Genomic DNA, 19744 nt, shown 5'->3' on the forward strand with positions numbered 1-19744 from the left:
CTCATTTTCTCCTCCTCCATGATATTGATAAGCAGGAGTAGAGTCGGCAATGAAGACATTTTTACTGCTCAAATGCACTGGAGAATGTCTGTCTGAATTCATAGCATGAGAACGTCTTCAATGCTTCCTGAAGCAGCTGTTTTGAATGTGTTTCAGTTGCCTGTGCACCTGAAAATCTGGTTGTAACTTTACCAGAGTTTCTAAACAGATACAATGACAGGAAATGTGTTTATAAGCTCTCTAGCTTGGTGGGGGGGAATTTATGTGTTTATTGGGCTCAAAACTTTAGTGCTTCTTTAATAATGGTCTCCAACATTTTTCCAACTACAGATGTTAGCCTAACTGGTCTATAGTTTCCTTCTTTTTGTCTGCCTCCTTTTTGGACCATATGCAGTAGACACCTATAATCGCTGGAGAAATACCACCAACGATGTCTCTACAAAATCCTGCAAATCCCCTGGGAGGACAGACGCACCAACATTAGCGTCCTCGACCAGGCCAACATCCTCAGCATCGAAGCACTGACCACACTCGACCAGCTCCGTTGGGCGAGCCACGTTGTTCACAAGCCTGACACAAGACTCCTTAAACAAGCGCTCTACTTGGAACTCCTACACGGCAAGTGAGCCCCAGATGAGTAGAGGAAATGTTTTAAGGACACCTTCAAAGCCTCCTTGACAAAATGCAACATCCCCACCTGGGAGCCCCTGGCCAAAGACCACCCTAAGTGGAGGAAGAGCATCCGGGAGGGAGCTGAGCACCTCGAGTCTCGTCGCCGAGAGCATGCAGAAAACAAGCGCAGGCAGCGGAAGGAGCGTGCAGCAAACCAGACTCCCCACCCACCCTTTCCTTCAACCACCGTCTGTCTCACCTATAACAGAGACTGCAATTCCCGTATTGGATTTTTCAGTCAGCTAAGAACTCACTCTTAGAGTGGAAGCAAATCTTCCCGATTTTGAGGGACTGCCTATGATGATGATGCTTGAAACCTGTAAGTTTCTGGTTTAGCACATCCAAGCAAGTTCAAATTATCATATTCAGCAATTAGGACCAAAATTGTGTGCTAAATTCAGACTTTCAAACAGGTGTGTCTTATTAGCACAGCACCCATTTAGTGCCTGTTTTCTCCCTTTGGCCAAAATAATCCTGCCCTCACCGCCAAACATTTCTCTCCTGGGCACTCTGTCTGAAATATTAGCCTATCTTTTCCTCTCTACAGATGCTGACTGACCTGATGTACGTTTTTTTATGTTAACATTATGCCTTTCATAAATGAATCAGCTTCATTCTTTTATTTAACAAATAAAAACCAAGAGAATCCCATCTGCAACCCATGTCTTATTGCTTTATTATTATTTGAACAGTATATCCTGATGATAAATGTGTGCACTTAGACTGCTCCATCAAAACATTCAATGATAATTAATCGCCATATCTGAACTGAAACCCAATTGCGTCCTCTACATTTGTTATAAAATTTACCTTGCTGTAAGTGATGTCGTTAAACATTAGCATAATTTGATCAGGTGTTTTAACAGCTTCTTCCTTCATCGACACTGAATGTGAATAAAAGTCTGCATCACTGTAACGCACCTGGTTGATCCAAGTACGTACATGTGTATCATCCTGAAATAAAGCAGTACAGCAATTAGTTCACTATATTTGAGTGAGATACTAAATAGCCTACTCCTTCCATAAACGCGTAAAATTTACCCTATTCTGGGAATCTACCTCACTCATTTAGGGGGAGAAATTTAGCTTCTTTGCAAATCCCATTAACACCTGTGGGGGGTGGTAACGAGGCGCTAAGGGTTTACTGACCGGGCATGGCGAATTCAGCGACACCCACGAATTTGCCTGCTGGTTTTGCACTGGCGCTAACACTTACTGCCTCAGTCTCTAGTGCCTTGTAGGTCATGACATCATCAAGTGCACAGTGCCCTGTTACCGCTCCGGATGTGAAATTTGCTCACACCCCCGGCTGTATCACCGGGCATCCACAACGGCAGCAAAAGGAGACGTTGTCATCTTGGCTGGCCACTTGGGGAGCGATAATTAAAGGCAGTGGTGTTCATGCAGGCCAAACTTTATTCTTCTCACCAGTCTGGTGCCTGCAGAAAGATTTTGGCGCCTCATTGATGTTTAAGCCCTCCACTATCTGAGAGTGATTGGGGCTGTAATGGCTGTTGTGCAGGTCGCCTCGCCACACAACTAAGTAGAAGAATGTTGTAAACCATTGGCCCTTCCCTTTAAGCGTGGGAAGGAGCCTCTGATGCCGGAAACACCGCACATTCTTCAGCACTCTACCGCTACCGCCCCGCACACACACTTTAGCTCCCTAAGAGAAGAGGTTAGCGCTAGACTTAGCGCTCCACTTCCCTCTTGGAGCACTAAAGCGGAAGTTCCACAGGCAAAAAAGGATTATCGCTCGGTGATGCTTTTCGGAGATTTCAAAGCTTATTGCCCCAAATGGGCGCAACGGAATTTCCAGCCCACAATATCAAAGTTCTGCATAGATTGTTGCTGACCTCAAACAAAATTAATCCAAATTCCAGATTATCGATGACATCCCTCACTGTTCATAACTGGCTTCTTGTTTTGTATATTTAATTTTTACAATTTTGGGTATCTTCGCCTGCCTTGCACCAGGGCACTGTTGGTTGGTGGTTAGAGAGAGGAAAATAAGCCCTAACTTGATACATGGAGTATTTAATTATCTTCACATGCACTTTCCTCTCTAACCATGAATCCCAGTCCTGGTCAGATATTTTTCTTGCTCGAGCTTTTAAATGAGTTAATTGACACAGTTGTAATTACTTTTGTTGTGAATCCGCTTCAGTTACACAAAACCTGTTGAAAAAATAATCTAATCTCATAAAGCCATACTTTCCTATTTTATTAAAAGACGGGTTAAATGTCAGTTTTTCATAATTATTTTCAACCTGCTAATAAAATCATGGTTTTGGAACATGCACTTCCTAGGAACTCAAGTTACAATTGGGGAGAAATGAAAAAAACCCAGTAATCATGGCACACTTGCAATAAAGGAGCATTTCATTATCTTCCCCTGTACTAATCTCTGTAACCATGAAACCTAGTCTAAACCACATGTTTTTCCACCTGCTTTTAAAATAAGTTAATTAATGAACAACTGATTACTTTTACTGTGAGTCTGTTTCAGATTTCACTCCATGGTCGACTGTTTTCCTGGTTCCATTCTTCACTGATTCACTACAACAACTTGAATTTATATAGCACCTTTAACATAGTGAAACATCCCAAGGCGCCTCACAGGAATATTATGTGATAAAAATTTGACACCGAGCCACATATGTAGAAATTAGCGCAGGTGACCAAAAGCTTAGTCAAAGAGGTAGGTTTTAAGGAGCATCTTGAGGGAGGAAAGAAAGGTAGAGAGGCGGAGAGGTTTAGGCAGGGAGTTCCAGAGCTTGGGGCCTAGGCAACAGAAGTCACAGCCACCAATGGTTGAGTGATTATAATCAGGGATGCTCAGGAGGGCAAAATTCGAGGAGCGCAGACATCTCGGGGCATTGTGGGGCTGGAGGAGATTACAGAGCTAGGGAGGGATGAGGCCATGAAGGAATTTGAAAATAAGGATGAGAATTTTGAAATCGAAGAGTTGTTGGAAGCCAATGTAGGTCAGCGAACACAGGGCTGATGGATGAGTGGGACTTGGTGTGAGTTAGGACACGGGCAGCCGAGTTATGGATCACCTCTAGTTTACGTAGGGTAGAAGGTGGGAGACCAACCAAGAGTGCATTGGAATAGTCAAATCTAGAGATAACAAAGGCATGGATGAGGGCTTCAGCAGCGGATGAGCTGAGGCAGAGGTGGAGATAGGCAATGTTACAGAGGTGGAGGTACTACAGGCACTAGGGGGTAAATATTCCAATGCATCCATTCCTGGCATACACACTAAGGCCGGAATCTTACCAGCCCTGTGAGTGTGATTTTGCAGGTGGGTCCGCTGTCAGAATGGTTGTGATTGACAGTGCGGTTGAAGTCTGCTCTGAACCCACTTCGTTGTGAATCTCCAAAGTGGATTGCAGACCCGGCACTATGCGACATGTCAGGCAATTGTGCTAGTTAATAAGCTGCTTAAAGCTATTTAAGCAGCATGTTACCAGGTCCAAAGGATTTTTCCAAGTTTTTTTATGAGGTTCATGTCCCTCGGGTATCACATCAGGTAAGTGTGTCGGGTTCTCAACAACTCTGGATTGGTTTGACTAGTTGACAGTTGCAGAAAAGGCATAAAGGCTACCATTTCACAACTGTTCAATTTCCAATCAAAGGAGCTGGAGCCTTCAGGATTTGGAATACTCTTTTCAGCTTTATGGAGGTTTGAAGTGTTTGCAGTGAACTCTCTATCCAGTGTCACCTCATTGGAGCAACCTCTCTCACCATTGACAGATCACTTTTGTCATCAGCTGCCATATATTCCATCAGCATTGGTGCCCTTGAAAAAATCTTACCTTCGTCCTCAGAATCCTACCACAATCAATCACAACACCAGCATCACCAGGCACACCAGCATCACCAACAACAACACCAACCTTCTCCGTAATCACCTAATGCTGCACAGGACTCAGGGCATCAGTACCTGACTAAATTACTGCCCAGAACTCCAAGGATGGTCTCACCATGGCCACATTTACTTCACTTGACACTGTACACCTTGGCTGACACATGATGCACCAGGTTGGCACCACCCACACTGATTTAGCCCCCTGCACATTTCCTGGTCCAATTGAAGGACCGGCTTCCTTCAATTGGGCTGGGAAATGTGCTGGATGGGCTTAATAAGCCCAATCACAGAAAATCATTTTGGACAGCAAGCTGGAGCCAGCAGCGAGGTTGGGATCCGCCATTGACCCTGGCCTACTGGACCGGCCGAGGTCAGTGAACTCGTGGCCCAGGAGTGCACAGCACAAAGTTGTGCATTCCCAGCCCATGATTTTCTGCTTATTAAAGTTAATTGATGGAAAATGACAGCTTCAAGTGTGCAATCTTGTTGTATGTCAGGAGACGGTGAATCCGAATTCTTCTCCTCCTCTGCTCACTTGATCACCTTCACCAACTTCTTCACCGAGGTGTACGAAAGCATGGGCCTTACACCAAACATCTGTAAGACAAAGGTCCTCCACCAACCTGACCCCGCCACCCAGCACTGCCACCCAGTCATCAAAATCTATGGCGTGGCCTTGGACAACCTGGACCATTTTCCATACCTCTGGAGTCTACTATCAGCAAGGGCAGACATCGACGACGAGGTCCAACACTGTCTCCAGTGAGCCAGCGCAGCTTTCGGTCGCCTGAGGAAGAGAGTGTTTGAAGGCCAGGACCTCAAGTCTGGCATCAAGCTTATGGTCTACAGGGCAATATTGATACCTGCCCTCCTATATGGATCAGAGACGTGGACTATATACAGTAGACACCTCAAAGCGCTGGGGAAATACCACCAGCGCTGCCTCCGCAAGATCCTGCAAATCCCCTGGGAGGACAGATGCACCAACATCAGTATTCGCGATCAGGCCAACATCCCCAGCACCAAAGAACTGATCACAATTGATCAGCTCCGTTGGGCAGGCCACATCATCCGCATGCCTGACACGAGACTCCCTAACCAAGCGCTCTACTCGGAACTCCTACACGGCAAGCGAGCCCCAGATGGGCAGAGGAAACGCTTCAAGGACACCCTCAGAGCCTCATTGATCATGTGTAACATCCCCACCAACACCTGGGAATCCCTGGCCCAAGAACATCCAAAGTGGAGGAAGAGCATCCAGGAGGGGTTTGAGCACTTCGAATCTCGTCACCGAGAGCATGCAGAAACCAAATGCAGACAGCGGAAGGAGCATGCGGAAGGAGCAAACTAAGCTCCCCACTCACCCTTTCCTTCAACCACTGTCTGCCCCACCTGTGACAGAGATTGTAATTCCCATATTGGACTGGACAGCCACCTGAGAACTCACTTTTAGAGTAGAAGCTAGTCTTCCTCGATTTCGAGGGACTGCCTATGATGGACGATAATGATGATCACCTCTGCTGTCTCCCAGGGGACCACTGTTGGCTCCCTTTTCTTCACTATCTACCTTCTACTCCTTGGCAACTTTATCCAGAATCAAGTGGTCATTTTTCATGTGAAAAGTCAGCTCTATCTTGCTGTCTCCTCCATTGACCCAAAGGCTGTTGCCATACTCTCAAATCACCTCTCTGATTTCAAGACTTGGATGAGACAAAAGTTCCTTCAGTTCAATGTTGGCAAGATTAAGGGCTGGATTTTGGGCTTTTTGGATTTCGGAGTGTTATTCGTGGTGGGGCGTTAAAGTTAGCATCTGAAAATAGTTTGCGCTTTTGATTGCAAGTTTCAGCGAAAATAAAAGTTGGAGGAGCATTGGTGTTAAGTCAGGTGTTGTACAACAGACTTCGTGCCTCCGAGCCAAAACTTGCGTCGTTAAAGGAGACGGACATTTTGCGCATGCAAAGTTCAGTAATGAGGTGAGTGAGGCCTTAGTCCACTCAATGGAGAGGAGGTGGTCCTCACTCCATGATGCTGGGGGAACCAGACCAGAACTGGGATACAATATCGAAAAAAATTCAACGACCTTACCAGATTCGTCAGGGTGAGTACCATTGACATTTATGTATGCCTCCTTTCCTTCTAACATAACTCACAGGCACTATGTGAAGTCTTTCATGCATATGGTCCCTCTCAAAAGTCTTGCTGTCTGTGGGTGGGTTGCACAATGATAAGAAAGATGAAGGCTTACTTCTGCACTCATTGCCTTCTAATGATCGATGCACATAAACTCACTAATTTACATCCTTCCTCGCAATACACTCCTATTGCTGCTATGGCTTTCAGAAAGATCACCTGTAGCCCCCATGTCACATCCCTTTAAACTCCGAGCAATTTAGCAATTGCTCACAAAGCTCATGCAACATCCAAACAGAGTGAACGAAAGTCACTGGAACATTTACACAGTCTCACCGATTGTACTGTGGTAGGCATATGTGCCACAACAGGAGAGAAACTCTTTCTGAACCCTTCCTATTTTTCCTTTTGCAGTCGTAGCATTCCCAGAACAGGAGGGAGCAGCTGTACGCAGGCTGGGGCTGCCTCAAATACTGCAACTTACTGATGTCGAGGAACGAGTCTCGGCCCTTGTTGGAGTCGCAGCTCGGGCAGTTGCCGGGGACGATACTGAGCCCCCTTCGGTTAGTGAGGGTATGTAAATGGATAGGGCACCTGAAGAGACTGCATTGAAACGTATATTAAAGTGTAAGCGGGCCTTCAAATGAACATGTGCAGTACCACTTTCCTCATGTCACCTGTCCCCTCCCCTGCTGCTAACCACATGTATGTAGTTTTTTGCTTGCAGAAGATCAGGCACAATCGCGCAGACTTCCCGGGACGTATCAACCTCAGGCCATGGCGATGATGATGAAGCTGTGGACACAACCAATATAACTGAGCCACAGACCCAACATTTCTCATTTGTCGCCAATGAGATTTTTGAGGTGTTTGAGTCTTCGGAGGCTCCTGGCCCCAGTTGCCAACAGCAACGCAGTGCAAGAGGACAATCTCGGAGGCCAGCACTCCGGAGGGTGAGTCGGCAAAGTCAGTTTGCTCAACGACGGGCAGACATGGAACTGGAGTTGGTGGAAATGTCCAGGGAAAACACAGCAATGCACCATGAGCCGATGGATGCATTGGGATGGATCCCAGAGAGCATCAACAAGCTCACTGCGACTGTTGCGGAGGCAGCGTCACGGATTGTCAATGCAACTCAGGACCCCAGCGAGGCCATCATTGCTCACACACAGAGCCTGGTGGCCTCCAGCAGCGACAGTGGTGTTCCACAGTGTGTGGCGCGTGCTCTTGATAATGTCGCAGCCTTGAGCGCATCGCAGGCACAAGCTATACTTCATCTTGGCGATATAATGCGGTCGATGACTGCTTCATCCTCTCTGCGTCCTGACTGTCCAATGGGGAAGGGACGGTGCCGAAGCAGACCAGCAAGTTGTGGAGACATATCGTGCTCCAGATGCTGAGGCCCAGCCCTGTCGGAGAGTCAGTGGCTACCAGGAAATGGAAGGTGCTGTCCTTCCTAAGGATGACAGCATTCCGGTTCCCACCACTGACTTGCCAACCATGCACCATACGCGGTTGACACCCCAGCCACCAGTGACTGCTTCTGCCAATGATGCGAGAGGGCTACTGTGTTGGGGGGACAGAAAATGCAAACAGCATATGAGGACACCCTGGACCAGCTCTTGGCCTGGAAGGCCTGGCTACAGACTGCTGCGCCACATCGTCTGGAACGCCACTGTCGCTGCTCGAGATCACCAGCCATGGCCTGTGAGGGAGCTGACGGGAAGTGGGGGGGATCTGTGTGGCTAAGAGCCATTATGGGCTGCCACAAGGTTAAGCTCATGCATTTATGTAGAATTGTTCACATTGTAAATAGTTGTATGTTAAGAAATTGATTATTTTGCATTTACTTGTTGCAGGAAGCAATTTTGTGTTTGGTTAGTTTTGGTTTAATCATTGTATCATTTTGAGTTATTGGGGAGGGCATTGTTTGTTATTGATGTTAATAAAAATATTTCTTGGATCTTTGCCATTGGTGTCTTGTGTCTCATTGCAGATTTCAGTGTAGATGAGCTGTCATGGTGGCACAGATCCGTGAGTCAAAGCTGCAACCCCACCTTCCCCATTCAAGCAAATGGGTCAATGATGAGCTGGCGACGTAAGGCTATTGCTGCAACAGCATCTCCACGCTGCCTCCCCTGTGGTTATGGTGGATCCGCAATGGGTTCCTGGCCAGACTCGTCTTCCTCGCTTTCCTCCTCCTGAGGTGGTCCTGCAATCCCCATTGGCAATACCTGAATCCTCATGATGGCTAAGTTATGCAGTAAACCACAATGAATTTGGAGGCCTGTTGAGGGGAGTATTAAAGTCTGCCTCCAGAATGGTCCAGGCATCAGAAGCACTGCTTGAGCATGCCAATTGTCTGTTTGATGATGTTGCGGGTGGCTGTATGGTTGTCATTGTCGCGCTGTTCGGCTTCTGAGGCGGGGTTCCGGAGGGGATTCATGAGCCAGGTCTCCAACCTTTGTCTCCAATCAGCCAGCCCTGCCCTTGTCTTCGTCGCTGAAATATTTGTGAAAGATGAAAGCATCATGTGCACTCCGTAGATAGCAGGCATTGATTACGAGGATGCATTGCTTGTGGTCACAGACCAGCTGCACATTTAGGGAGTAGTAGCCCTTTCGGTTTCTGAATACCTCTGCATTGTGTGATGGTGCTCACAAGGCCACGTGTGTGAAGTCAATGGCACTTTGAACCTTGGGGAAGCCTACAATTCTTCCAAACCCTAAAGCCCTCGCATTCTGGCCCTGCTCATTGGGAACTTTATGAAGTCCATTCTGCGTGCATACAGTGCCCTTGTAACCTGGCGAATGCAGCAATGTGCAGCGCGCTGAAAGATGCTGTATATGTCCCCTATTGCTGCTTGGAAGGAGCCGGAGGCATAGAAGGCCATCGCCACAGTCACCTTCACGTCGTTGGGCAGTGCAGTCCTGTTGGGCTGTAGGTCTGTATGTAGGAGCTGGCATATCTCTGTCAGCACTTCTTTTCAGAAGCACAGCCTTCTAACGCATTGTGATTCAGAGATCTGGAGGTATGAGCGATGTTCCCTGTAAACCCACCATGCTTCCTCGCTGCCAGCCATGCTCCACCTCACAATCAACAAGCTCCCCGCTGGAGTGGAATTAAACTCCAGAAGCAGTGGGAAGCTGTTTAACCTACGCCACCTCCAGGCCAGGTCCAAGATCACACCAACCTCTATCGTTGAGCTGCAGTACGCGGACGATGCCTGCGCCTGCGCACATTCTGAGGCTGAACTCCAGGATATAGTCAATGTATTCACTGAGGCATATGAAAGCATGGGCCTCACGCTTAACATCTGTAAGTCCTCCACCAACCTATCCCCGCCGCAGAGCACTGCCCTCCAATCATCAAAATTCACGTTGTGGCCCTCGACAACGTGGACCATTTCCCATATCTCAGGAGCCTCTTATCAACAAAGGCAGACATTGATGCGGAGATTCAACATTGCCTCCAGTGTGCCAGCGCAGCCTTCGGCCGCCTGCGGAAAAGTGATATATCCTTACTATACAGTATAAATGCACACGAGGCCCATACTTGAGAGAAGGTCACTCTGTGACCAGTTACCTTTGTTACCAAGACCTCAAGTGATGAAGGTGGGTGGAGCTTCCCCTTTTATAACTGAAAGTCCAGGTTTGGAGTGTCTCCCACAAGTTCACCCCCTTGTGGTCAATGTTCTCAAGGTGTACAACTTAGGTCAGCTTATACATGGGTTACAATGATAGTTGAATACATGACATCACCTCTCGCCCAAAGTCTTATTGGGATCACAGGTTAAGTCTCTCTGGTGGTTTACGCTCCCTTGTAGAGCGCCTGAGTTGGGGCTCCGGTTGTTGGGCGCTGGCCTGAGTGTCTGCTGTTTGCGGTGCCTCAGGCCTGTCCAGACGGCCCTCAGTGACTGGGCTCTCCTCCACTTGGTTCCGGTGTTCGGTCACCTGTGGTGGAGTAAACTCTACGTCGTGTTCTTCCTCTGCTTCTTCTGTGGGGTTGCTGAACCTCCTTTTAGTTTGATCCACGTGTTTGCGGCAGATTTGTCCATTGGTAAGTTTAACTACCAAAACCCTATTCCCCTCTTTTGCAATCACAGTGCCTGCAAGCCATTTGGGCCATGTAGCATAATTAAGGACAAAAACAGGGTCATTGACATCAATACATCACACCCTCGCATTCCTGTCATAGTAGTCACATTGTGACTGATGCCTGCTATCCAACAATTTATTTCATAGTGGGGTGTATAAGAGATAACCTGGTTTTGAGCATCCTTTTCATTAGCAGCTCTGTGGGTGGAACCCCTGTGAGCAAGTGTGGTCGGGATCTATTGGCCAACAGGAGGCTTGATAAGCAGCTTTGTAGGGAACCCCTTGGATTCTGAGCATTCCCTGTTTGATTATCCGCACTGCTCGTTCTGCCTGGCCGTTTGAGACTGGCTTGAAAGGTGCCGTTCTGACATGGTTGATTCCATTGCCTGCCATGAAATCCTGGAATTCAATGCTTGTGAAGTATGGGCCATTGTCGCTGACCAAGACATCCGGTAGACCATGGGTGGCGAACATTGCCTGTAGACTTTCTACCATGGCAGAGGATGTGCTTGAATTTAAAATGGCACACTCAATCCATTTGGAGTAGGCGTCTACTACAACCAAAAACATTTTTCCCATGAAAGGATCTGCGTAGTCCACATGGATGCGTGACCATGGCTTGGCAGGCCAGGACCAGGGGCTAAGGGGGGCTTCCCTGGGCACATTGCCAAGCTGGGCACATGTGTTGCACCTACGAACACAAAGTTCTAGGTCTACATCTATCCCTGGCCACCAAACATGTGACCTGGCAATTGCCTTTATCATGACAATGCCCGGGTGCTCATTGTGAAGTTCTCTGATAAATACCTCACTGTCGATCTGTGGCATGACTACTCGGTTTCCCCACAATAGGCAATCGGCCTGAATTGAGAGTTCACCCTTGCGCCTATGAAACGGTTTAAATTCCTCAGGGCATGCCCTGTACGTGGTTGCCCAGTCCCCATTCAGGATGCATTTCTTAACTAAAGACAGTTGCGGGTCTTTATTTGTCCAGACTTTAATCTGATGGGCTGTCACAGGTGAATCTTCGCTTTTGAAAGCTTCAACAGCCATGACCATCTCAGCATCATGCTCAGTTGCCCCCTCAGTGGTGGCTAGTAGGAGCCTGCTGAGTGCATCGGCGCAGTTTTCAGTGCCCGGTCTATGTCGAATTACGTAGTCATAGGCGGCTAACGTGAATGCCCACCTCTGTATGCGGGCCGATGCATTCGCATTTATTGCCCTGTTGTCGGCCAAAAGGGACGTTAGGGGTTTGTGATCTGTCCACAGCTCAAATTTCCTGCCAAACAGATACTGGTGCATTTTTTTTACTGCATATACACATGCTAGCTCTTCCTTTTCTACCATCCCATAGACCTTTTCTGCCTGGGACAGACTTCTGGAGGCATAAGCTACCGGCTGTAACTGACCATTGGCATTCACATGCTGCAACACACACCCGACCCCGTAGGACGACGCATCGCACGTTAAAACAAGTTTCTTACACGGGTCATATAACGTTAACAGTTTGTTGGAGCATAACAAATTGCGTGCTCTATCAAAAGCCCTTTGCTGGCTGTCCCCCCAGACCCATTCGCGACCTTTGCATAGGAGCACATGTAGCAGCTCTAACAGCGTGCTCAATTTGGGAAGAAAGTTAACAAAATAGTTCAGGAGCCCCAGGAACGAACACAGCTCCATCGTGTTACATGGTCTGGGTGCTCTCTGGATCGCTTCCGTTTTGGACGCAGAAGGTCTGATCCCGTCTGCTGCTACCCTCCTCCCCAGGAACTCTACCTCTGGAGCTAAGAAGGCGCACTTCGCCTTTTTCAGTCGCAGCCCTACCCGGTCCAGTCTGCGTAGCACCTCCTCCAGGTTGTGGAGGTGTTCTTCAGTGTCGCGACCCATGTTGAGGATGTCGTCTTGAAAAACCACCGTCCTTGGAATCGACTTGAGGAGGCTTTCTATATTTTGCTGAAAGATTGCGGTGGCCAAACGAATCCCGAACGGACATCTGTTATACTCAAACAACCCCTTGTGTGTCATGATGGCGGTCAGCTTCTTCGACTCACTCGCCAGCTCCTGGGTCATGTAAGCTGAGGTCAGGTCCAATTTTTAAAAAATTTTGCCACCGGAAAACGTCGCAAAGAAGTCCACCACTCTCGGTAGCGGGTATGGTCTTGGAGTGACACCCAATTGATGGTGGTCTTGTAATCACCACATATCCTGACCGACCCATCCGCCTTGAGCACCGGCACAATCGGGCTCGCCCAGTCACTGAATTCGACTGGCGAGATGATGCCTTCCCTCAGCAGGCGGTCCAATTCGCCTTCTATCATTTCCCGCATCACATACGGCACTGCTCTGACCTTGTGGTGTACTGGCCTGGCGTCCGGGTTTATGTGAATCACTACCTTGGCCCCCATGAAAGTGTCGATGCCGGGTTGAAATAATGAGACAAATTTGTCCACGACCTGTGAGCATGATACTCGCTCCACAGAAGAAATTGCATTGACATCACCCCATTTCCAGTCATGACAGCAAGCCAACTCCTCCCCAGTATTGCGGGACCATCCCCTGGGACAATCCAGAGTGGCAACGTGTTCTCCGAATCTTTGTGGGTCACGACTACCGTGGCGCTGCCGAGCACCGGAATTATCTCCTTTGTATATGTCCGTAGCTGTGCTTCAATCGGCAATAATTTTGGCCTCCTGGCCTTGGACACCCACAACCTTTCGAACTGTTTGATACTCATCAGGGACTGGCTGGCCCCTGTGTCGAGCTCCATTAACACTGGGATGCCATTGAAGAGCACTTTCATCATTATCGGTGGCGTCCAGGTATATGAACTCTATATGTGCTCCACATGAACTCGCTGAACTTCAGCTTCCAGCATTTTCCCCCAGTATTCATTTGGCCTCGTAGGGCTTACATCGGGCCCGTCCTCCTCGTACATCAACCTGGCTGCAGGCTTCCTGCACATACGCACCAAGTGACCGCTGACGTTGCAGTTTCTGCAGGTATAGTTCTGATACCTGCAAGCTCTGGCTGGGTGTTTGCCTCCACAGCTCCAGCATGAGCTGGAGGCCCCATTATTGGAAACAAAAGGTCCATTACCAGTCGATCGTCTCTGACTGTCTCTGTAACTGTCCTTAAGCACAGCAGTAACAGGTGTTGATGGCCCCATTACTGGTCGTATTGTCCATTGTGATGGCATGAATCGCCGTTCAGTTAGCCATTGTCTCTGTTGAGTTCCCCCTTTGGGTTCGACTACATGCTCGGGCATGTCCGATTGCCCTCGTCTGCCTAGAGAACTGTGTGCCACGTTAACAATGTTGACTCCCTGGTCGTTTGCCGCATTTGAACCAAGATTTTTGTCATACATCATCCTGGTCTCTTCCTCCCCTGAGATAAATGTCTGGGCTATCAGAACCGCTGCTTCCAAAGCCAAGTCTTTGGTCTCAATCAGTATCCCAGCAATGACGCACTCCCTCCACTACCGCTCTGCTGGTGCTGATCGATCCTAAGTGCATCATCAGCATGCACGCCGCTGATGTTCCCCCACCTCCCCCCGATCACGAAATTCCACCGAGAAAATCTTACTCCTGTCGCTCGGTGGCACCAACAGCTTTTTCTGCCGGTGCACTGAGCTTGGAGTCCTTCTAGAATGGCTGCCATTAAAGGGGAGGACCTACAGCCGCTGCCGCCATGTTTTTATTTTGCCAGCCGACTGCCATGTCGGGCTGACAATTTTGCCCCCGGGACGGCCAGGTCGCCAACAGGCAGCATGGCACCCCCTCTTGGGTATCAGGCCCTTGGTCCGGCCAAAACCTTCCCTGGTGGCCCAGTGGACCGAACTTGAAGAATCGCGCAGGCTCTCCCTATAAGTGAAGGGGAGTGCCATGGTGATGCCGTGCCATGTTGTCGTCACAAGTGCTACGCTGCTGAGTGACAGCATCGGACACTCTACCCGCCCTCAACTTCCGCCCCTCTCAACTGTGAACTTCTGCTTACCGCTGCCCATCCGCCCCCATTATGACCAACTTCCGATCCACTGAAAAAACAAGCCCAAGAGTGGAATTTCGCTCAAGAGGCCACTGCATCCACCACGCTGGTAAAATCAACAGAAACACAGTCGGTGAGCCCCGTTTCCAGCGGCGGGCAATTTCGGCCCCATGATCTGATCATTATCTAATTTTTGTTTGAGGGATCTTGTTACATGCAAACTGGCTGCCGTGTTTCCGACATTACAACAGTTCGCTCTTTATTTTAAAATGCTGACAGGAGCTTTGCCTACTTTCTCTCTGACATTTATTCCTCAACTACCAAAAGCAGATTATCTCCTCATTCTGTTTGTGGGACCTTGCTATGAGAAAATACCCTTCAAAAGTAAATAATTGACTAGTCGGGACTTTACGACATTCTGAGGGTGTGAAAGGTGCTATCTAAATGCAGGTTTTGTTCTTTCTATTGGAAAGCCTAATGTGAATTCAGATATTCAGTGCCATTGCGATATTGTTTCAACCCACCAAGTGTTTTCATAGAGGAATGTTAATGACTCAACACCTTTAAACCAGTGGTTCGCAAAGAAGGGTCCATGGGCCCCTGGGGGTCCAGAGAGACTTTTGAGGGGTCTGTAAAATACCGTGAAGGGCTGACTAGAGGTGGACTTGGTGCGAGCCGAAGGTGGGAGCGGTGTGTGGCTGCCACATGTGCAGCACAGTGTGGGCTGGCTGTTTCACCCAGCAGGGGAGATGTCTGAAGGTTATAAACCTATTTAGAATCAATTGTTGTTTACCAACAAAATTGCAAGTCTCTTCCCTGGATCTGTGGAGAAACATCACACCAAGGATAGTCAGATCCTGCAGTGAGAAGCAGGCACACATATCTCACTGATATCCATAAATAAATACATGTTTTCTTAAAAGCATTATTAAAACACTCTTTACATGCTGCACTTTCATATTATGAATATTACATGATATTATAATTTAGATGGGGGGGTCCATGATTACTAATTCATTGAGTCCTTCAACCATAAAGTTTGAGAACCTTTGCTTTATGCAGTCCTTCTCAGAGATTATTAACAGAACCTTGACTATTTTGTTATTTATAATATCTTACCATTTTTATAAAAGGGTCTATAGAAGAAACACCCAAGTGTTCGAAGTATGATGCAAATCCTTCGTTAAGCCACAGATCATTCCACCACCTCATTGTAGCCAGGTTTCCAAACCACTTCAAAAAGAAGCAGAAAAACAAAACTAATTTTAAATTGAATGTTTCAGAATGTTCTAATACACAAAGATCCCTACTTTGTAGATTTGGAGAGTAAGCATGTTTACAGCAAATAGTTTCCTGTCATTGCAAACCAACATGTAATTTTAACAGCTATTTTTATTGGTGCCACACATACACATGCTTGACCCTTTAACTGAGGTGTGGTCATTCACATTTTAGGAATGTTAATGCTATTGGTGACATGAGCCTTGTGGGCCCATACAGTCATGGTGCTGCACTGGCAATGGACTCTCACTGTCAGAAGGCCACTTCAAAACAATAAGCACATGAAATACAAGCTGGGGATGGTTCATGGTCTTACCTATTATTTCTCTCCAGGATGAAAGCATTTATTTTAGCAACTTCTGATATTAGAAAATGCATGTATTGATGCACACTATCTATAAGCGCACTTTATTGGTGATGGAACAAAACATTCAAATATGCAGCGATATTGCCAGAATCTTCCAAGCGCTTCTCAATACTAGCCTAATCTTCAGTGTTACTCAACATTTCTCAATTTTACCTTGGCTGAGTAACATTCTAGAATATCTATCTACTTTCCACAAATAACATTTCACGGTCACAGCAGCACAGCAGCCATTGTACTCCATAATCTATTTGTTCGTCTCCTCCATATCATAGAATCATAGAATAGTACAGCACAGAAGGAGGCCATTTGGCCCATCGAGTCTGTGCCAGCTCCTTCAAAGAGTAATTTAGTTAGTCCCACTGCCCCGCTCTTTCCCCATATCCCTGCAATTTTTTCTCTTTCAAGTATTTGTTCAATTCCCTTTTGAAGGCTACCATTGAATGTGTATCAGGCAGTGCATTCCAAATCCTAACCACTCGTTGCATGAATGAGTTTGTCCTCATTCTGATTCTTTTTCCAATTCCCTTAAATTTATGCCCTGTGGTTGTCAACCCTTCAAATATCGGAAACAGTTACTCTTTATTTACTCTATTTAAACCCTTCAGATTGTAAACCCTCGATCAAATCATCTGTAAGCCTTCTCTGCTCTCAGAAGAATAATCCCAACTTCTCCAGTCTATCCACGTAACTGTAATCCCTCATCCCTGGAACCAGTAAATCTCTTCTGTACCCTCTCCAAAGCCTTCCCGTCCTTCCTAAAGTGCGGTGCCCAGAATTGGACACAGTACTCCAGCTGGGGCTGAACTCGAGTTTTATATAGGTTTAGCATAACTTCCTAGCTTTTGTATTCTATCCCTCCATTAATAAAGCCCAGGATCCCATGGGCTGGATTTTCCGCTCCTCTTCACCCCATTTTTTGCCCCGGAGTGGCGTGCAAGGCGACGGCGAGGCCTCCAGCGCCCCGCTGTGATCCTCCGGTCTGTTTTTGCGGTGGCGCTGAGCAGTACCGCCGGGAAGAGCTGCGTCGGGTGTGCAACACCTGATTGCGACACCGGCACGAGTTTGAGCTCCTGCCCGTATGCCCGGAAGTGTGCCCGCAAAGACCACCTGGGAAATCAGGGCGGTTCATTGATCCCGGCACTGGAGAGGAAGGTAAAGGATTGCAAAGGTAAGTGTGAGTGTTTGTTCTTTTAATTTTTTTGTGATTTGTGTTGTGGTGGCGTGGGCAATGTTTTGGGAATGTTTTGATGTATTTTTTTAAGTTTTCTTCCCCCCCCTTCCCCCAGGCCTCTCTTGAAGCGCTCACAGCCCGGCACTTTAGTTTGCGACTTTTCTATCCTTGCGCCAAGAGAGGTGTACAACGCCTTCCTTAGCACTGCGCCCCCTTTGGGCCCAGATGCCCAAACTTAAATACCAAGACGCAAACTATTCCTGGCCAGTAAGTTTCTCGCTCCGCCTCCGATTCCGCCCCGAAAACAGAAAAGCCTAAAATCCAGCCTCATATGTGTTATGTATGCAACCCAAGGCAACCTGTATCATACCGCCACCAGAGAGCTTACCTGTTGGAGTTCCAAGGGAACCAACATCCCTTGGAAGCACTGTATATAAGCAGGTCTCCCATGCTGTACCAACACTCTGGAGTTTGAATAAAGGAGCTAAGGTCACACTTACTCATTGTCTACAGTACTCAGTTGCATTACTTTATTATGAGCATAACAACTGGCGATGAGATAATGAACAACCACACGAAAATGCAGAGAACTGTTGGTATCCTGGAGAAATGCTCAGAAGGGGACGATTGGGAGGCCTTTGCGGAGCGGCTCGACCAATACTTTGTGGCCAACGAGCTGGAAGGGGACGAAAATATTGCCAAACGAAGGGCGATCCTCCTCACCGTTTGTGGGGCAACAACCTATAGCCTCATGAAGAACCTTCTAGCTCTGGTGAAACCAACAACCAAATCGTATGAAGAACTGTATGCTGGTCATTGCGAATTCGATGGATTCCTTGAGCAAATGCTAAGAGACTTTTTTGTGCTTGGCATTGGCCATGAGGTTATCCTTCATAAACTATTGACTGTTGAAACACCGAACTTGAGCAAAGCCCTAACGATAGCCCAGGCATTTATGTCTGCCAGCGATAACACCCAACAAATTTAGCAGCATAAAGAGGTTTCGGCAAGTACTGTACACAAAGTAACATCGTTTTCAGACAGGAATGCAGAAGGCAGAATGTACACGCCGGCCGCTGCACGACCTCAGGTGACCCAGAGTCCGCCATCAATCATTAATGCGAGGCAGTTAACACCTTGTTGGCACTGCGGAGCTGATCATCGAACCCATCAATGCCGCTTCAAACACTATGTGTGCAAAGGCTGTGGAATAATGGGACATCTCCAGCAAATGTGCAGTCGAGCTGCAAGCCCTGCAAACCACCACATTGCAGAGGAGGATCGATCCATGGTGGATCAGACTGAACTAAAGACTCGAACTGAGGAGGCAGAAGTGTACGGGGTACACACCTTCACCACGAAATGTCCACCGCTCATGCTAAAAGTCGAACTGGATGGAATTCCAGTATCCATGGCCTTCGACAGGCTGTGGTGCAACAAGGCACACAGGCCCAAGCTTAACCCCATTCATACCAAGCTAAGAACTTACACTAAAGAGCTGATCAATTAGTTATCAGCAGCGCAGCAGTAAAAGTCTCCTATGGTGGAACAGTGCACGAACTCCCACTATGGATTGTACCAGGAAATGGCCCCACACTGTTCGTCAGAAGCTGGCTCGGAAAAATACACTGGAACTAGGATGACATCCGAGCGCTCATGTGCCCAGGTTCTGAGCAGGTTTCCGTCGTTGTTTGAGCCAGGCATCGGAAGTTTCTCGGGGGCGAAGGTGCAGATCCACTTGGTTCCCGGTACACGACTCATCCATCACAAGACACAGGTGGTGCCATATATGATGCGAGAGAAAGTGGAAATTGAGCTGGACAGGCTGCAGCGAGAAGGTATCATCGCGCTGGTGGAATTCAACGAGTGGGCCGGTCCAATTTTTCTGGTTCTCAAAGGCGGCGGCACAGTCAGAATTTGTGGGGACTATAAAGTAATGATTAACAGTTTTTTGCTGCAGGACCAGTATCCGCTACCCAAAGCAGACGACCTATTTGCGAGCCTGGCTGGAGGAAAGACGTTCACCAAGTTGGACCTGACCTCGGCCTACATGACGCAGAATCTGGCAGAATCTTCCAAAGGCCTCACCTGCATTAACACGCAAAAAGGTCTGTTCATCTGCAATAGATGCCCGTTTGGGATTCGATTGGCCACGGTAATTTTCCAAA

General features: G+C 47.7%; 1 protein-coding gene across 3 annotated transcripts in view; it reads right to left on the reverse strand.

Moving 5' to 3' along the window:
- The window catches only part of LOC139265923 (aminopeptidase Q-like), a 352506-nt gene that overhangs the window by 168957 nt on the left and 163805 nt on the right, over positions 1 to 19744 (reverse strand). For all 3 annotated transcript variants that reach the window (XM_070883537.1, XM_070883528.1, XM_070883519.1), the window contains exons 6-7: positions 15877 to 15990; positions 1483 to 1626 (exon numbers count right to left, since the gene is read on the reverse strand). In XM_070883537.1, coding sequence (XP_070739638.1) covers positions 1483 to 1626; positions 15877 to 15990 — 258 coding nt within the window. The remainder of the gene's footprint in view (positions 1 to 1482; positions 1627 to 15876; positions 15991 to 19744) is intronic.

Source organism: Pristiophorus japonicus, chromosome 1 (assembly GCF_044704955.1).
Source record: "Pristiophorus japonicus isolate sPriJap1 chromosome 1, sPriJap1.hap1, whole genome shotgun sequence".
Taxonomy (NCBI): domain Eukaryota; kingdom Metazoa; phylum Chordata; class Chondrichthyes; family Pristiophoridae; genus Pristiophorus; species Pristiophorus japonicus.